Source organism: Macaca fascicularis, chromosome 5 (genome assembly GCF_037993035.2).
Source record: "Macaca fascicularis isolate 582-1 chromosome 5, T2T-MFA8v1.1".
Taxonomy (NCBI): Eukaryota; Metazoa; Chordata; class Mammalia; order Primates; family Cercopithecidae; genus Macaca; species Macaca fascicularis.
Window position 1 is genome coordinate 168,917,265 of NC_088379.1, and position 17,413 is coordinate 168,934,677.

General features: G+C 35.5%; 1 protein-coding gene across 30 annotated transcripts in view; it reads right to left on the reverse strand.

Annotated features, from left to right (window-relative positions):
* The window catches only part of MARCHF1 (membrane associated ring-CH-type finger 1), an 830,557-nt gene that overhangs the window by 440,335 nt on the left and 372,809 nt on the right, over positions 1 to 17,413 (reverse strand). For 14 of the 30 annotated variants that reach the window (XM_074040707.1, XM_074040722.1, XM_074040705.1 and 11 more), the window contains one exon: positions 10,075 to 10,282. The exons of 12 other annotated variants lie outside the window; for them this stretch is intronic. In XM_074040707.1, the coding sequence (XP_073896808.1) occupies positions 10,075 to 10,173 (99 nt within the window). In that variant the 5' untranslated portion in view covers positions 10,174 to 10,282. Of the gene's footprint in view, positions 1 to 9,961; positions 10,283 to 10,520; positions 10,645 to 17,413 lie in introns of those variants that run through there. 4 more of the 30 variants (XM_065545656.1, XM_065545655.1, XM_074040712.1 and 1 more) reach the window with 2 other exon arrangements.

A 17,413-nucleotide genomic window follows, 5' to 3' on the forward strand; every position in this document is an offset into this window, starting at 1 on the left:
AAGGGCCCAAAATTACTTGACCCAACTTCCATCAAAAAGTAGGATCCATATCCACTCCCTTTGCATCTGAGTAGTTATGTGAGGAATTGTTTTAACCAATAGGCTACTGCCTAAATGATGTTTGGTGATTTCTGAGACTGGGTTGTTAAAACGCAGTGCAACTTCTGATTTGTTTGCTGTAAAACTCACACTTAGAACAATGAGTCCAATTGAAGCCTGACTTCTCTAAAATCATGTTGTGAAGAAGCAAAATCACGGGAGTAGGTCACATGGATGTTTTCTGGTTGGCAGCCTTATTCTTCTAAACATCTCAAATCACGTGTCTGACATCTGAGTCAATGAGGGTTCAGATATTTTCTATGCACCGCATTTCAGTCACCGTAGAGTAACAGACTTGGAGTTATAGCCAAACACAGTTAAGCATCGCACTGTGCACTGTTCAAATTTCTGACCCACTGAATTCAGGGGCGTTAAAAAATAGTTGTGTTAAGTCATTAAGTTTTGGGGCAATTTATTACACAGAAATAGCAACTGAAATACCATTTCATAGAACAGTTGTGAGTTTGATGAAATGTAAAACAGTGGTTATTGAACACTTCTTCATCAGTGTTCAATAATTATCAGCTAAAACCATAGTGATTATTATAATTATATAAAATATATAATTGTTATTAATATTAGTGTCAGGATTAGAGAAAAGCCACTTTTTACTGTCATAATGCATTAGTTTAACAAGTCAGTCAGGGAAATTATCTGTCAATGCTGTTTGACAAGAATGTATAAGAATAAATTCAAGAAGAGAAGAAAACCTGATCAGTAGCTACATTCAGGGCTGTTATAACTAGGATTTCCACAGCTTAAGGTACCTGGGGGAAATGATCACCTCCCTTGTTGACATCAAAAAAAGGGACAGTGACTGTTTCCTCTTAGCCATCACCTAAGTGTTAACCAGTCCATATACATAAGCCCCTCAATTATCATATTTTGTTATCCTAATTCAAATTCAGTTAAGAGGGTTTTTCTTAGGCCATTTCTATTATCCAAAAGTCATTTTGTGGCTGTTACAAGCATTGATATTCCCAAAGATTATCAAAAGGAAAAAAAAAAAAAAACTTCACAGAGCAATTCACGTAGAAATGAAGCAGGTCAGGATCTCAGCTAAATGTTGTTAGTACAACAATTTAATGAAGTCATCATTGTGCAGTCGAAGAACATTTTAAGTGCTTTTCAGCACAATTCTTTTTTAAGAAAAGTTTTGGTGCGATTTAGAAAAATGAAAAAAGTTACCATTTCTCTAAGCACTCAGAGATATTCACAAAATAATCCTATAAATATAAACTTTCAACAAACTTATTCATTCATTATTATTAGCTATTTTAGCTTTTCACAGCATGGCCTGTTCTTTATAAAACCTAGCAAACAATAAAATAAATGGCAATCAAGAGCATTACTGCCATAAAAGTAAACAAGTAAAAATAATTACCAAAATAACAAATATTTAAAATGTTCAAAAGCCCATGAAATGTTGAAAAAATAGCATAAATTAAGGATTAGCATGTATTTCATTATAAATTCTTGATTCCAGAAAATTCATGGCTCAGCAATTCTGAGATTGACACCAAGTCAGCAAAGAAATCCGTAAGGTTAGATTTCCCTTATCTAAAGCAAACAAACATGGTCTGTTTAAGTAGAGGTCAGGCCATTGGCACACTTCAAATACCAATGTGTTGGTCTTTTTATTATCATTAATTTTATCATAATTACCATAAAAGGCACAATCTCTGGAGCCATGCAACCTTAAATATTTTCTCATCACAACAGAACATATTAATTAATGAGCCATATTCACTAAGAATAATAAAATATGTTGATGAAAAATATAGTCAACATAGGGAATTGACTCCTTTAGCACTTTTATTTATCAAGCACTTAATGGTGTTTATTTTATCCCAGTAAATCTTAGAACCTTAGAGATATTAACTTATTTGAAGTCTCATAACTTTATGAGGTAGTTCTCATATTTGTCATTATTTTATATATGAGGAAACTGAGGCACAGAGATGGAAAGTGACCTGAGTTTCCACAGCTGCAAAGCAGCATAGCCCAAATTTCAACCCAGTCAGTCTTCTTCCAGATACATGCTTTTAACCACCTCACTCTGTTGCCCATCGAAATAGTCATATAACATATAAGTGATTCCTTGCGATTTTTTGTTTGTATTTTTTACTTTTCTGTTGTTGTTGTTGTTGTTGTTTTATTCTTAGAGACAAGATCGCACTCTGTCACCCAGGCTGGAGGACAGTGGCTCATTGTAGCCTCCAATTCCTGGCTCAAGCAATGCTCCAACCTCAGACTCCCAAGTAGATAGGACTGCAGGCATGTGACACCATGCATGGATAATTTTTGTTTTTAATATTTTATATAGACAGGGTACCATTATGTTGCTGATGATGCTGGTCTTGAACTCCTGGCCTCAAGTGATCCTTACATCTTGGCTTTCCAGAATACTGGGATTTGGGGCCCTTTCATTCTAAAGCATGAAGTTCTCTTACAATCTCATGGGGCCACAAAGAGTTCCTGAGTCAGATGGTAAAACTAACAGTCAAAGATGAGTCCTTCACTGTATAATCAGCGAAGTGTATGCAGTAATCACTTCTTCCAAAATCTAAATGAACCCTAGTAGTAGTTTCACATAGTAAATGATCATACAGAAAGTAGTTTTAGGTTAAAATAAAACAGATTGCTCTATTGGAATTTTTGAAGGTTTGTAAAATTTGCAATGACAAATCTCTAACATTTGTAAGTTTTGATCATTAATTTTGAATAAAATTAGAAAGTAAAACTGTGCTACAGATCTAAGTCTGTACACATTAAACATAACAACTTTCAGCCACTAAGCATTCGTAGGCATAGACCACTGTACGGAGCTCGCTTAGAAATAAACCTATTTAGGTTTACAGGTAAGGATAATTACTATAGAATCTGACCATGTGTGAAACTGTATAGCTGGTGCCTCATTTAAATGTTTTACTCTGTATCTCACACATGAGCTTCATTATCTGTGCCCTGCAGCGTTGTGCATCCAGTGGTTTCCTGGTGCCAGAATTGTTTTTCTTCCTAAGAAACTCCCTTTTATCCATGTTGGCATCAAAAGTACAATCCTAAAGAATGCACCATGTTGCTTTGTAGCAGAAAATGTGCAACCTTTGGTTGAGTGAAAGTAAGCCCACTTCATTTGCCTGCTTCACTTTCATTATCCAGATTTGCACAATTTGATGAATGGGATAGTCAAGGTGAAAGATGACAGGCTGAAAGCCAAAAGTCAGACACCCAGCACCTAGAAGCACTTTGTCCTTTTCTTCAGTCTCCTTTTCACTCTTTTAAGAGCAGAATGCTATCACCAGCTCTACCCCCGTGTCATGCCTCTTTCAATTATTTAACAGGGTCGCAGAGACAAGGAAGAGAATGAGAATCGAATAGATGTCATTTCTCATCCTCACCTGGAGGTTATGAAGGCTGCTGCAAGTTGCTCAGGGTGATATTCCTGGGAATGAACTGGGGGGAAAGCAATGCTCTCAGTCTGTGATCCTCCCACTTCAGCAGTATCTCAAATTGAGGGATTCTAAATCCATGCTGGCATTGTCAGTGCTCCCTTTGTGCTACAAAGAATTGAGCTAAATGTTGGCTAATCAGCGAGTTTTAAAAATCCTGATTAATAAAACATGCAGAGCTACACCTGCTCCTCCAATGCTCCAAGACTCTTCCACATGAAGTTTTTGTTCAACAATCTTTCAAACACAATGACCACATGGAGTCTCATTAAATCAGCTAAAAATTCGTAATAAAAAATTGTAAAGTTCTACACCAGGGAGGAGTTTCAACAATCTACCTGCCTAATTGAGGCCACAATTTAAAAAATACTGACCAGGGTGTGACAGCAATTACTAATTGTTTTCATTTAATAGTCTATAAAATGTGTTATTCAGTCTTACTTATTAATGCAATTATCCACAACATCTGTTTTAAACAAGAAAAATTAACGTGAATTATGCTAATTTCATTGCTCAAAGCAAACAATAATATGGAAATTTCCTGATTTTCATTATATAAAATTATTTTCACACTATTAGCATACTCAGTGGAATTCACTCTAAGCACATGGGACTCTAATACTCAATTTAGACTTAGGCAAGTAGTTGGAAAGTGCTCTTCTGAAGAAATGAAAAAGAGAATTAGCCTTTCTACCCCTTGGCATTCACCCTGTAGTGTCAGATTCACACCTGCTAAAAATGCATTTCATTTGGTTAATATAGAGCATTAACCTGTATGCTCTGGGTAAATGGGCTCTCAGCACAGGCTATTCAAAAATTAACGTTTGTGATTGCTTTCCCCAGATCCCAGCTATTTCCCATCTCATAAGCCAGTTGCTGCACAGGTAACAAAGCAGGAAATTATTGCAACTGCCCTTTGGCAAAGTATCATTTAGAGTCCTTAATGTTGTAAGTGTCATAACATTCTACCAAAAATACAGCTTAAACAATAAAGGACATATATCAAATCACTTCATTGGAAAACTGTTTGGTTTTTAACAAGGATTGGTTTTAAAGAAGGACTGATCCACTAGCCCAAACAATATTACCCAGAATGTATTTTTTTTTCTCTCTCTCTTTTCTGCCTATTTCCAAGTCAGCTTCAGCATTGGGAGCATCTGTGGTCCCTTTGAAGCTCCAGCCTTTTCCCTCAGTATATCTCACATGTCCTTATATAAGCCACCCATTAGAAGAAAGCAAGTTTACTTCAGAAGTCTTCAGGACCAAAAGATGTCTCTTCCCAAAAACCATTTTAAAGGTTCAGTGTGTGTCACTGATTCGATGGAATCAAGTATCCATTCCTGAACCAGTTACCACGACAGAGTATTGTGATACACTGATTACTTTAAGCCAATGAAGGCCCATCCCAAACGACATGACTGCGAATGGGGAGGGTTGGTTCTTTGAACACGGTTACCAGAAGTAAATGTGGATGATGCACAGTAATCACAACAGATGTCCATTAGAGGTGAGTCCTCACTACTCAGGCCTATCCTGCCTGAGACAAATATGCATTTGAAGACAAACATGGCCTTTGTGTGCCAAAGTGAAGCATGGCCACATGATCATTTTCAAGGGATAATAGAAGAAAATGAAATCTTATTTTCAAAATGAGATCTAGTGAAAATGTACTTTTTTCTCAAGGAGACAAACTTGAAAGGCTAAGTGAGTTATTTACTCAAGGTTGAGAGGCCTTGATGAAGCCAGGATTCTATTTCAAATATTCTGAATTGTGTCCCAGTATCCTCCCTATTAAATTACTTTGCCCATTATTATTTAATTTTTTCCATATTTTCTGAATTTGAATAAAATGAATTCTAGTTATATTTTAAAATAGCACCCACTGTATATTCCATCTGATCTTACAAGTCATGGGCAGACACCGTAACAGAGAAATCAAAACTCCCTTCACTTACAGGTTAGCAAGTTTGGGGGTTACATGAACTCTTCGGGGGTAATAACTTGGTGTCTGAAAAAAAGATTGCTAAATGTAGTGGTGATAGAAAGAGCAGTAGACTGGTAGTCAATGGCCTGAATTTTTGTCCCAAATTCACCATTAACTAGTTACTGACATTGACAAACTCTTTATTCTCTATGGACTTCATTGGTGGAATGTAAATTAAAATGAATATTTTATAAGGAACTTTCTGATTTTGGGATCCTTTGCTTCTACAAATTTTGCTTAAGTAATGTGAAAAGATTAAGTTATCTTAACTGTAAAGAAATAATGTAAGACTTGAGCCCAGAGTAGCCTGAATACTAATCTCAGGTCTGGCCCTGAGACTAAATATGTTTTTTTAACTTTTTAATTTTTTTACTAAAAATGAGAATAAACAAATCAGTAACTTGTCCATTATTTTCAAAATGAAAAATATATAGTAAAAAGCCATATTTTTCCAGGTTACTGGAATCTGTACCAAAAGAGATTCTCTAGTAACAGATCTCCAGCTACTTTGAAAACAAGAGATGGCCCATGAGCTATCATTGGAAGGACAAGTAGAAGATCTTAAAAGGGATATCTTAGGAAGAAAAACTAAATATTCTTTTTGGAAAAAAATGTAAAAACTGAGGTAGAGATCACAAAATAATGGCAACAGTGAAAGAAAATCTACATATAAACAAAGGGGTTTGGTTTTTGTTTTCCTCCTAAATCTTTCTAAAGGATGATAACCATGTGTGGTCAGCTTGAAAGTAAGAAGGATCAGAAGCAAAGAACTCACATCTTATTTTTCCCTCTTAGTTCCCTCCCATCATCTATGGTATAGACTCAGTGTGTTGAGAAAGAATATAGCAGCATGCAGTGCAGGTGATGCCAAAAACAGCTTTGGCCTCATCCATGCTGTATCTCTACACTTACAACTCACAGATGCATTTGCTTACAAATCCCAGGGAAGTATAAGGAATATGTGACAATATTTAGTCAACTAAATACTGGAATTTGTACAATTATTATAATTTCCAGATCTAGAGTAGGAATTTAAGTTACACCTAGAGGGCTAAGAATTTGATTAATAAAATTTACTGCCCTTGGAAGAGACAGATGTCTTTTAGACCCAAATCTCTAATGTAAATTATTTACAGCGTAGTAAGTGGTGTGGACATATCTAAAAAAGAAGAATGAATTAATAGAAGAAATGATCTATTTAGAAAAGTAGGTAAATAAGATATAAAGAGGCTAAACTGTCAAACTGACATTCAAACAGAAAAGAAAAAGAAATCTGGAACTATGAACCATTTTGAAGAGGTATCTTCTCCCAAAGCTTTCCCAAGAATGTGGTTTTCCCAAGGTGTAGGTGAATCTAAACCATTTTATTTCTTTTATCAATTCCATTTACCAAGGAACATCTGATTAGTAATTTCCTTCCAGAACTCTCCTGGAGCTAGCACTCAAACATTCCATCACATATATAGTCTCCAAGTGTAAATTAATTCTTTTGACTACTGTATTATGCTAAATTTTCTGTAGCTTCATAATGGACCAATATCTACTCACTTCATAAGAAGTGAAGTGGTTGTAGTAACCACTCTGGTTGTGCTAATAAAATCTTGTGCCAGGAATGCAAATCTAAGGCACTTAATTTTAACTGCCTAATCAACCTCCAGAGCTGGTGCCTCTGAAAGGTAAACCTATATCCCTTCTCTAACCCTTAATATCAACTGTATTCAAACTGCACATAATATATTATTTTGTGTTTTGTACTTCCAGGGTTATTAACCAAATAGAGATGATTATAATATTATGGCATGCAAAATATATTTTCATTATAAAGCTAGAGGTAGGAATTTTTTTTTAAATCTTAAAATATAGAAGACCTATGCTGTTAAAAAATCAACAAAATAATTTTTAGAAATCTTTTTGTGATATTCTTAACAGGATGGATCTTCTGTATTTCAACTATGATTGACAGTTTTCCTATTTTTTTTCTTCATATGGCTTAAGAAATATGATATCAAGCTAATACATTAGTTAGGAGTCACTAAGTTTTGAAGGAAGAGAAGTTAAGTTGCATTAAATTCAAATTAGTTTTTAATTTAATTTATTAACTTAAATTAATTACAACTAAATCCTTAATTCTGAAATTAGATCATTTGCCCAATGCACATATGCATGCTTTGGATAACTTTAGGACAAGAAAAAACATTACGGAAACTTCAAGAAAGGATGTTTTTCATTTGCTCATCAGGAAATGTCCATATATGTACAAGATGTATTACTTTTCTTTAGAAAGCATCGCCACTTGAAATTACAGAAATCACTGATTCTTCTTGCTGTCCAACACACAGGTGTATGCTGTTTAATTTATTCACCTTAAAGGCATTTACAATTCTTTTAGACTATTTATTTAGCTTATCAAAACAAGTTATTCAATAGCCTACAAGATTGACTAATATGTTTTAAACATACTTTTAAAAGGAAACTTTTAACTACATCCTATAGAAAACCAAGAAGCATTTGAAACATTATTAAGTGCTTCCCTTTCTGACATTCAGAACTGTATCTCTTTTTAGGAATTATACGAAGGCTCACAGTTTCTTCTGTTTTTCTCCCAATTAACCTCTTCTTTCCTTAAAAATGCCCACTAACTCCCATTGTGACACATGAGAGTGGTTTTTGACCCTGAAAGAAACAAAGCTATACATGTTTTAATAATTCAAGATATTTGTGAAGATGTTTAAAGATGTGGATTAATATCCATATCTGGATAACGACTGTGGCTATTTTTAGTTGACACAGAATAATTTCACCATTATTTCTAACATAAAAAATATTTATTTGTTCTTTAAAAATTATGTAAGCCATCTCAATTTATGCCAAGTAGACATCTACAGAAACAGATTTCTGGCAAAGAACTGGAATTGACGCAGTATTTCATTTTCCAAATATTATTCAGATGCTGACCATTCCAGATACCAAACAAATTTGCCACCCGATATCTTCACATAAAGTTTTCTTCAACATTATCTTAAATTTATCCAGAAATTTTACTGTGGGTAAGCAATGTATAACTTTTATGAATTTTGCTTTTGGCATTTCTATACCTATTTGCAGAATTGATCAGTGTACCCCACCTTCTCCACCTAACACCAACAAAATTAAGAGAAACCTGTTTCATATTCTAATAATCACATTTCCAAGTCGAAGGAAAGAGACACTCTAGAGAATGTGCCTGAGCATTCTGGACTGCTGAAGTTTCTTTACAGGATGTTTAGTTCTCAGAAATTCCAGAAATATTTGATGTGTTTATCATGAGGCAATTACTAATGTAAAAGTACCTCTTGTACTAACTTAGAAAAATCTCCCAAGGTTATCTACAAATTCTAGCCACATCAAGAACTCATTGCCATTGAATGATTTTTTCAAAATCAGTTCAAATAAAGTAGAAAGAGGCTGCAAATACATTTTCTCATTTGAATGTGTATTCGAATTTATTAGTCTTTTCTTTTTAGACACTCCCTGACGCTCCACTCCCATTTCCTTTATTTTATTTGCTTTATTTTTTGTTTGTTGCTCCCTCTGTCTCCAGCACCTATTCCTGATTAAAAGAAAAACATTAACATGTAGAACTGGAGGTAGACAAAGCCCATCTCCTACAAAGCTAAGGACACCTGAGGACTAGAAAATAGTTATGTTAAAGAGACAAGAGGATTACAGTTTTTGGCATTCTGTCTCAAGCTCCCTTTTAGGGGAACACAACAACATTTATGACATTTCCACTCAATATCCTTGACTGTGTTCAGTTCAATCCCTTTCTTAAAAACCTTTGAAATAAGTTTCCAGCATATGATCTTTCAAGCAGGTTAACTTAGAACAACTGCTGCTAAATTTCACTGCAAAATAAAGACTCAATGTAAGAAGTTGAAAATTATAACCTGTGTGAAGTTTCAAAAGAAGCCTTTTTTCAGAAGATAAAATATAAATGTACAGATATCAAACAACAGTCATACACAACCATGCACTGCCAATGAATGAAGAGCAAATAGATCCTATGAGGCACTAATTCATGTTATGTATTAGTCATGTTATGTATGTGTCATAACTCGCTTCTCTGTCCCTTTGTTAAGACAGTTATCTTCAAATATCCTAGCTTAATGGGCAGTGAGCAGAATTAGCAAGCATAACCAGTTCCACTGTGTGAAAATGTACCACAGCAATGTCCAGAGCCAACCCAGAACAGCCGGTTGTAACCCACAAGACATAAAAGTCAAAAGTGACTCTGTAGATCGTTTAGAAAAAGAGGCAAAAGTTTCCATCTGTCAAGTAGGAAGTGTCCTTATGGATCTGGCTCCTCTCTTCATTCACAAAATAGAGGTGAAGTTTAAAATGCCCCTGTCAATTACAAGTAATTCTCTTCCAATCTACTGTTACACACCGAGAGCTGGGATCCAGCTGCTCTGAAGCCCTTGCTATGTCCCACGGTGCAGAGAGCAGTGTTGGCAACAGTGTCTTGGCTCTCTGATGTTATTAAATTAAACCTCCTCTTACCTCGACTTCCTTGTTCTTCTCTTTGTTTCTGCCCATTGAATTTCTCCCATTGCTGGCAGTCTCCCGTGCTGGGATTATGGAAATCTGGTGGAGGGGCATATTGGCAGGGCTGCAGGTGGCCAATCCCTGATTGGATGCCTTATCTCTTCACTCGCCCTGAGTAGCCCACCTGCACATTGTTCATATCCTTGCTTTGCCAAGCTCAGGTCTAAACAAAAAGGGGAAAAATAGTGTTTGAGACACTGTGCAGCAGAGGCCAGAGTCTTCTGGTCAAAATGTTAAACACATTGAAAGGGGAGTTACAAGAAATGCAAGAGCAAATAATCCAGGGAGTACTGCATTCTCCAAAGGACGATTTACTGCAAGTCATAATGGAACTGCTTTGTCACTGGAGCACCCCCTCTCCCCTAAGAGCATTGTGGGAGACAATTCAATTTCTATGGTACCTAATAACTGTCATGGAAACCAAGGAAACCTAGGTCTCACAGGCCCTTATTAGCAACTGCTTCCTTTAATGGCACAGACTCCCAGATTTGCAGCGGCTGCCACTTCTGCTTTTGTTTCTCCTCTGATTCCCCAGGAGTCCACTAAGCACCCAGAGACACTGCATCTTGCTGACTAGGTAAATAAGCAGACGGCTGAAAAGCTTAGTGTCCTATTTGGAGCCAAATCTCTTCCTTGAGAAGCGCAGTTAGCTGGCTGTGTCCTTCATGCATCTACAATAATCTGCTTAGGTCAAAGGATCTGCCTTCAAGTGAAGAGCATCGCATGAGATCGAATGAGGTGTTGAGAGAGAGAGAGAGACAGAAGAGGAGACCTGGAGCAATTGCAGATGTCTTTTTCTGGATGGTTGTAAAGAGGGTTAACCATTCACTGCACCTTTCTTACTGAAACATCAGCAACAGGAGTCAGAAGGCATCAGGTAGTCTGAAGCACAGAGCTCTATACTACTCATTTCAGCTTTATTGCAACTTCTGTGCTCCCTGAAATATATGTTAGAATTAGTAGCAGCTTCTCCTTGCTTTTCCAGAAAGGAAGCAGACTTTACTATTACTGTCCTCTCAATAGTTACACAGTTTGGAAGAAATAAATGGTTAATCAGAACTTCTGCTTTGTACATTTCTAAAAAATTCCTTTTAAAGCATTCTACTGTCTCGGTGAAGTAAATTCTTAAATTACATTAACTTTGTAAAAATAACTTTCCTGCATGATTATTCCCTCTTTTTCAAGGTGTTTGGCACTCTGTCTTTAAAAGGACAGAATTTTCTCTTCTCATTTTGATATGTACATTGTACATTTTCTGGATATTGTGAATAGATCAGATCTCCCACCATTGTTTGTGTTTGTTCACCCTAAATGAAGCATAATTCAGAAAGTTCCTTGTTTTTATATACTCAAGTACTGCTTATAAGTTAGAATTTGTCCCTAATCACAGAGATCTTCAAAGTGATTGTTAATTGCAATTCATTTCTACCTGTCTTTGTTGTATACAGCAATAAAAGCATTTCCATTATGACATTACAAGTTGTTTCAACTCAGGATAGAAATAAAATGTGGAAAAAGATCTGTACTGTTGTTGGCAATAAAGCCAAAAACAATATAGGTAAAGATTGAATTAACATCTTCAACTTAAATATTCACACTGAAATAAACACTTCAATGTATTTATAAGTTTGGTCCAAATATGTTTTCATTTCAACCTAAATTAGCCACCTGCCCATGGTTCTAACCCCTACCATCCATCAAGATCATCTGAGGAGATTTTATAATGCATAGATCCCTCATACATACATTTTCAGGAGGGCTGCAGTGGAGACAAGAAGACTACAGTTCTGAAGTGGACAGTTAAAAAAAAATTGCAGATGTTTCTGATACAAACCAATTTTGAGAACCATTCCAGTGTATCACTAAAATAAGCTCAGCACAACAAGTTCATTAAAGTTCATATAGAGGCAAATCTCTTGCTTCAAATAGTTAAAAAAAATAGGTGCCTCAAACCTGGCATTTGTTCATCATCACACTTAAGCTTACAGAATGTATTTGTGACATACAAGAGCTTTAATGAAAAGACTAAAAAGCCAACCTTTGCCACAAATGCCGTGTCTACAGTTAAAATTAAGAATTCTTAAATTTTCTGTGGCTTAATGTTCACATCTGTGACCTGTGTGAGAAGTTCCTTACTTTAATAATTTTTAATCCCTCTATCTAGAAGGACTGTCTTAATTAAGAGAATGCTGGAAATAGAAGTCTGTAAATCTAACGATGTGTGACAAATACTAAAATTCAAATTATGAAGCTCTTTAGACAAGTAATATTGTCAGTGTTTACATCCATGGAAAGTTCCCTGAAAAGCCAAGGCAGCTTTCCAGATAAATTCAGACTTCGGTAGTTTTGCTTAAAATATTCATTAAAGTTATAGGAAAGAAGATTTTTAGCTTGAATTAACTAAATGGCTGTCTTAATCCTTTACCTCATTATGCATATGAGGTTATTCTTTGTTTGCTATGAGATTTTTCAGAAATCAGATTTTAATTTTGAGTTAATTTGATGTATGTGGTTGAGTTATTTCAGTTAGCTTTCTCTTATCCTAAAATTTAAAATATAAATTAAATTTCTGGAAAAGTGTATTTATTTCTTAGAGTATTTTACACAGTAAACAAGAAGAGGTTTGTTATATCGTTTTAAGCAAATGTTTTAGCAATAACTTAAGAAAAATTAATAGTCAATCTGTTTAATAAATATTTACCTAATATTGTATTAGGTATTGCCACAAATTGAACTTCTAAAATTTTCCAACTGTATCAGGGGAAAAACATGCTTTTAATACTTTGGACATTCTAATACTTTGCTGCCTTGGAACACTGAATACACATCAGCTAATGTCAATGCTTTGCATTTACCTAACACCTTTCCTCAATCAGATTCCATAGTGCTCTGCCAACTAGAAACAATCAGAAATCTCTGCGGTGACTCATTACGTAACAAACCCAAACTAAGAAAACTGTTGTGGAATGCATTTCTCCTATGGGAGCACAGTCCATCTTGTGTAGTAATTAAACCCTGTGGAGTCACAAGGAGCAATGGACCCAGCAACTGGGCATGGACAGACACTGGCCAGAATAATCGTGGATTCAGGAATCATTCAGCTCATCTGCTTCTACATATGTGATCACATTACGTGATCCAGATTTTTAAACTTGATTTTTGTGGAAACCAGGGACTATAATTAATGTTGAACTTATCCTGGAATATTCGCTTTTCACTGAATACTTTTTCCATATACATGTCTAAATTGTATTTGTTTTGCTTCCACATTCTGGCTTCCAGCCCTCAGCTCTGGGTACAGTTTCCTCATTCCTGCCTCTGGCTCCAAAATTTGGCATTTTTATTTATTAACTCTAATACTCAGACCTCAGTTTTCCCCCAAGAGATTCTGATTTGGTGCTGTTCCTTATTCTCAGTGGCCTACATTGTCTCTAGTTTAAAAGGTAAACGAGGCAAAATATGCAACTCTGGTAGCATAAGACCAGCTCGATCTTTGCCAGCTGCAACAACAACAACAACAAATAGGCCTCCAAAGCATTTATTTTGATTGCAATTAATCAAGAAAGGAAACCCAGTGTTAGGCTAAGACAAGGAACCGAGTAAACATCTGCTAACACATTAAATGGACAGACTGAAAATTCAATTCGATAAACATTTATTAAGCATCTTCTGTGTTATCTGAACCATGCTAGGAATTAATGGGCAGCAGGTAATGTATAAAATTATGTGGCACAATATCTGTAATCAAAGAGTTTGTTGTGTCATTAGGGAAATAAGATTTAAGGAGGTAAGTCAATTAAAAAAATATGCAGCATATGGCAATTAATATTTGAAAGATAATATAGAATACCGAAAGTAAATATCAAAGAAAGTCTGAGCAACAATAAATAATATGAAATCTAAATACATAAAGAAAGTCTTAAGGAGGAATTGAGGCCTCTATTGGGCTTGGTAGACATAAAGTGATTAAATCATTTCAAGGCACAGAGATGGTGTGAGATTGGCATATGAGAGTTCAGGATGCTATTTTAAATAACATAGAAAATTTGTTTAAGATTATTAATTGGTTTAAGCCATATACAGTTATGAGGATCACCACTTGAAAGGAGAGAGGAAGGAAACCAGACCACGGACCTGGCAGAAAGAAAAAGCCTGTAAGCAATATAAAATTATATTAATTATAAAATATAAAATCATATTAATTATAAAATATAAAATTATATTTTATATTTATATTTATAAAATTATAAATACATTGATACAAGACAGAAAGGTAATAAAGATAAGAACTTTAAGTTATTTCTGAAAATAGAAACAAGGTACACTGAGTTGGCAAAAGAATATTTCATTACAAATCCCTGGTGAAAGGGAGGAAACCTGGTTTGAGTGGGTTTTCAAAGCGTCATTGCAAAGGGTGTCAAATGGCCACTGTCAAAGATTACTGGGAAGAACATATGGATAAGCTATCAGGGCACAAAGAATTTACGTTATCTTGTAAAGGAGAGGGAGAAGAAACTTGAATTTAAAGGTATTGTTACTAGGGAAATTCTGAAGTATACAGTTACGTATTAATTGGAGAGTTAGGGAACAACGCAAGCTAGCAAAACAAGCTTAGTGGAAATAATGAGTGGGAGTATAAAACAGAAAAATAATTAAAATTTCTGGTTATGTGTTTATTAAAAAATCTACAATGTAATAAAGCATTTCTAAAATGCTTGTATGTTTTTTATGGGTTTTGTCTGATTATTGGAACCCAATTGTGATTACATTTAGTATGTGCAAGTGTCTTCTGTAATTACAACATCTTTTTAATGTAAGCATTCTGTCTCTGAAGACCTTTCAGAAGCAACTGGATGATCAGCTTTCAATACCAAATACAGTATAATGGATCAGATGAACTCTTGAGATCTTTGATTCTATTCTCTTGAAATTATTTTTCCAAATTTTGACCACATATACTTTCTGAAGTTGATGCAGATTACAACATAGCCAAGACATTCATTTCAGTCTGTTGGAGAATCCATAGCAATCACCACAATCACATAATATGTGTGATAATTACAGCATGCCCTGAAGAGTCAGTTATACTAGTTTATATGATTTATTTTATGCTCGTGACAAAAGAATATCATCACAAACTGAGTCTCTCAAATAACACCATGGGACTGATTTTTGCTCCTTTCTAATTTTTGAGAGAGTAAAAAGAATCATTTTATTAAATCCTCTTTTTAAAAAGGTAACATGTTAGAAGTAATCAAAATACCTAAGGAAGGTACATGGGTATTAATAATCAGCTTGTGAAAATAATTTAGGGTTAAAATCAAATTTCTATATTCTGTTTTACTTTGTTGAAAAGACATATGGAATTAAAATTTTGTTTAAAAATAAGATTTATTTTGGCAAATAAAGTTAGACTCAGCCTTATTCTCCAAGTAAATAAATGTACAAGCTAATCTTTGTTAATGTTCTCTGTAGCTTTCAAAATATTAGTAAATCTAGCTGAACAAGGCGCAAAAATAGAAAAAAACAGTTTCGGACCGCCAATATGTATTTCTTCACTTATCTTCACAGTCATCCCAAAAGGGGGAACTGGAATCATGGCAGAAGGTCTTTAATTACTGCTTGCCTCAGAACCTGTCCACTCTTATTGCTGAAGAATAAGAGAGAAAATTTATGTGTGTGCGTGTGTATGCGTGTGTGTGTCTATGTGTGTCTGTGTGTGGTGGGGAGGAAGCATTCTCACACATAGCTTTAAGGCTCCTTCCCCTTCCATATTCTGGAACTTCACTGTCAGTATCTCTGGGGTCCTCATAAACCCTGGTATTCTCAAGCCTAGTGGCACAGTTTCTCTAAGCCATTCCATGACTTAAAGATGGAAGTAGTAGTTTCCTCTTATAAGTGTCGAAATTCTAACTTAATGCATCGGAGAATTAAAAACTAAATTTAACAAAGCACTTCCTGTATGATATTAAGGTTCGAGAAAAGGAGACCTGGACCTAACATTCCTAATCTAGCGCGCGCGCACACACACACACACACACACACACATACACACACACACACACACACACACCCCAAATGACATTATTTTGGATTCCTGAAGTTTGTCTAGATGTAGAGATATATGTGTCTGCTCAAATATTATTTTTATTCCTTACAATGAAATATCTTACTAGTTTTTCAAGGAAAAACACCCTCAAACTGTGATTTTCTATTTTACACAGAAAACTTCTGTGACTAAATGTGCAGGGCTTTTCCCCCCGCCCCACCCCACATACCAAACAAACAAGCAATTCTGCAGCAGACACCAGCTGGGTGTCACCCAAATTCAGTTCTACCTGGAGATAGTATCAGATCCCACAGGTTCAGGGCTCAGTCTCACCAGACTGTCCCCCAACCTTCAGACATTAGTCACAAGTCCAGGCTCCTGGAACTTCTGACTTCAAATTGGGGTTCCCGCAACTTCCCTCTTAGGTTCAATGAGTTTGCTAGAGTGGCTCACAGAATTCAGGGAAATATTCAGGTGTATGAGTTTACTACAGAGGATACAGATGAAGAGGTGCATAGGGCAAAGCATGTGAGAAGGGGTGCTGAGTTTACATGTCACCCCCAGCCAGAAAGCTCCACATGTTCGGCCATCCATAAGTTCTCTGTATTCAGTCCTTCTGGGTTTTTATGATATGATTGATTAAACCACTAGCTGATGTCATCATTTTAACTTTCGCTGTCTCCCTCCTCCTTGGAGGAGGGGTTGTGCTAAAAAGTCTCAACCCTCTATAATCCTGCTTGGTCTCTCTGAGTGAACAGGCTTCATCCTGAAGCTACCTAGGGGCTGCCGGTCATCAGTCAACTCATTAGTATACAAAAAAGACATCACTTTGGCAATTCTAAGGATTTTAGGAGTTGTATGCTAGGAAAGGGGTCAAAGACGAAATATGTATTTCACAATATCGCAAGTCTTCATTTAGTTTAAGGGGAAAATGGCATCATGGAATTTTATATTTCAAAGGCAAATTATAAAGCACCCTACCATTTGACGACCAGTTTAAGTCCTGCGAGACTGAATGTTTTGATATCATTGAAGGCTAGTAGATGGCAGAAACAATGTAGAAAAATTTCCTGATCCAGAGACCCCTGCTCTTTTGTCAATTTCTGACCCAATTTGATGAGTATAAAGCATAGGTATGCTTTAACTAAAAACCAACAATCTAACAAGTACATTTGTTTACATGTTGTTTAGTTACTTTTTACTACTGGGAATAGTTCTGAAAGGAATATATTTTATAATATAATT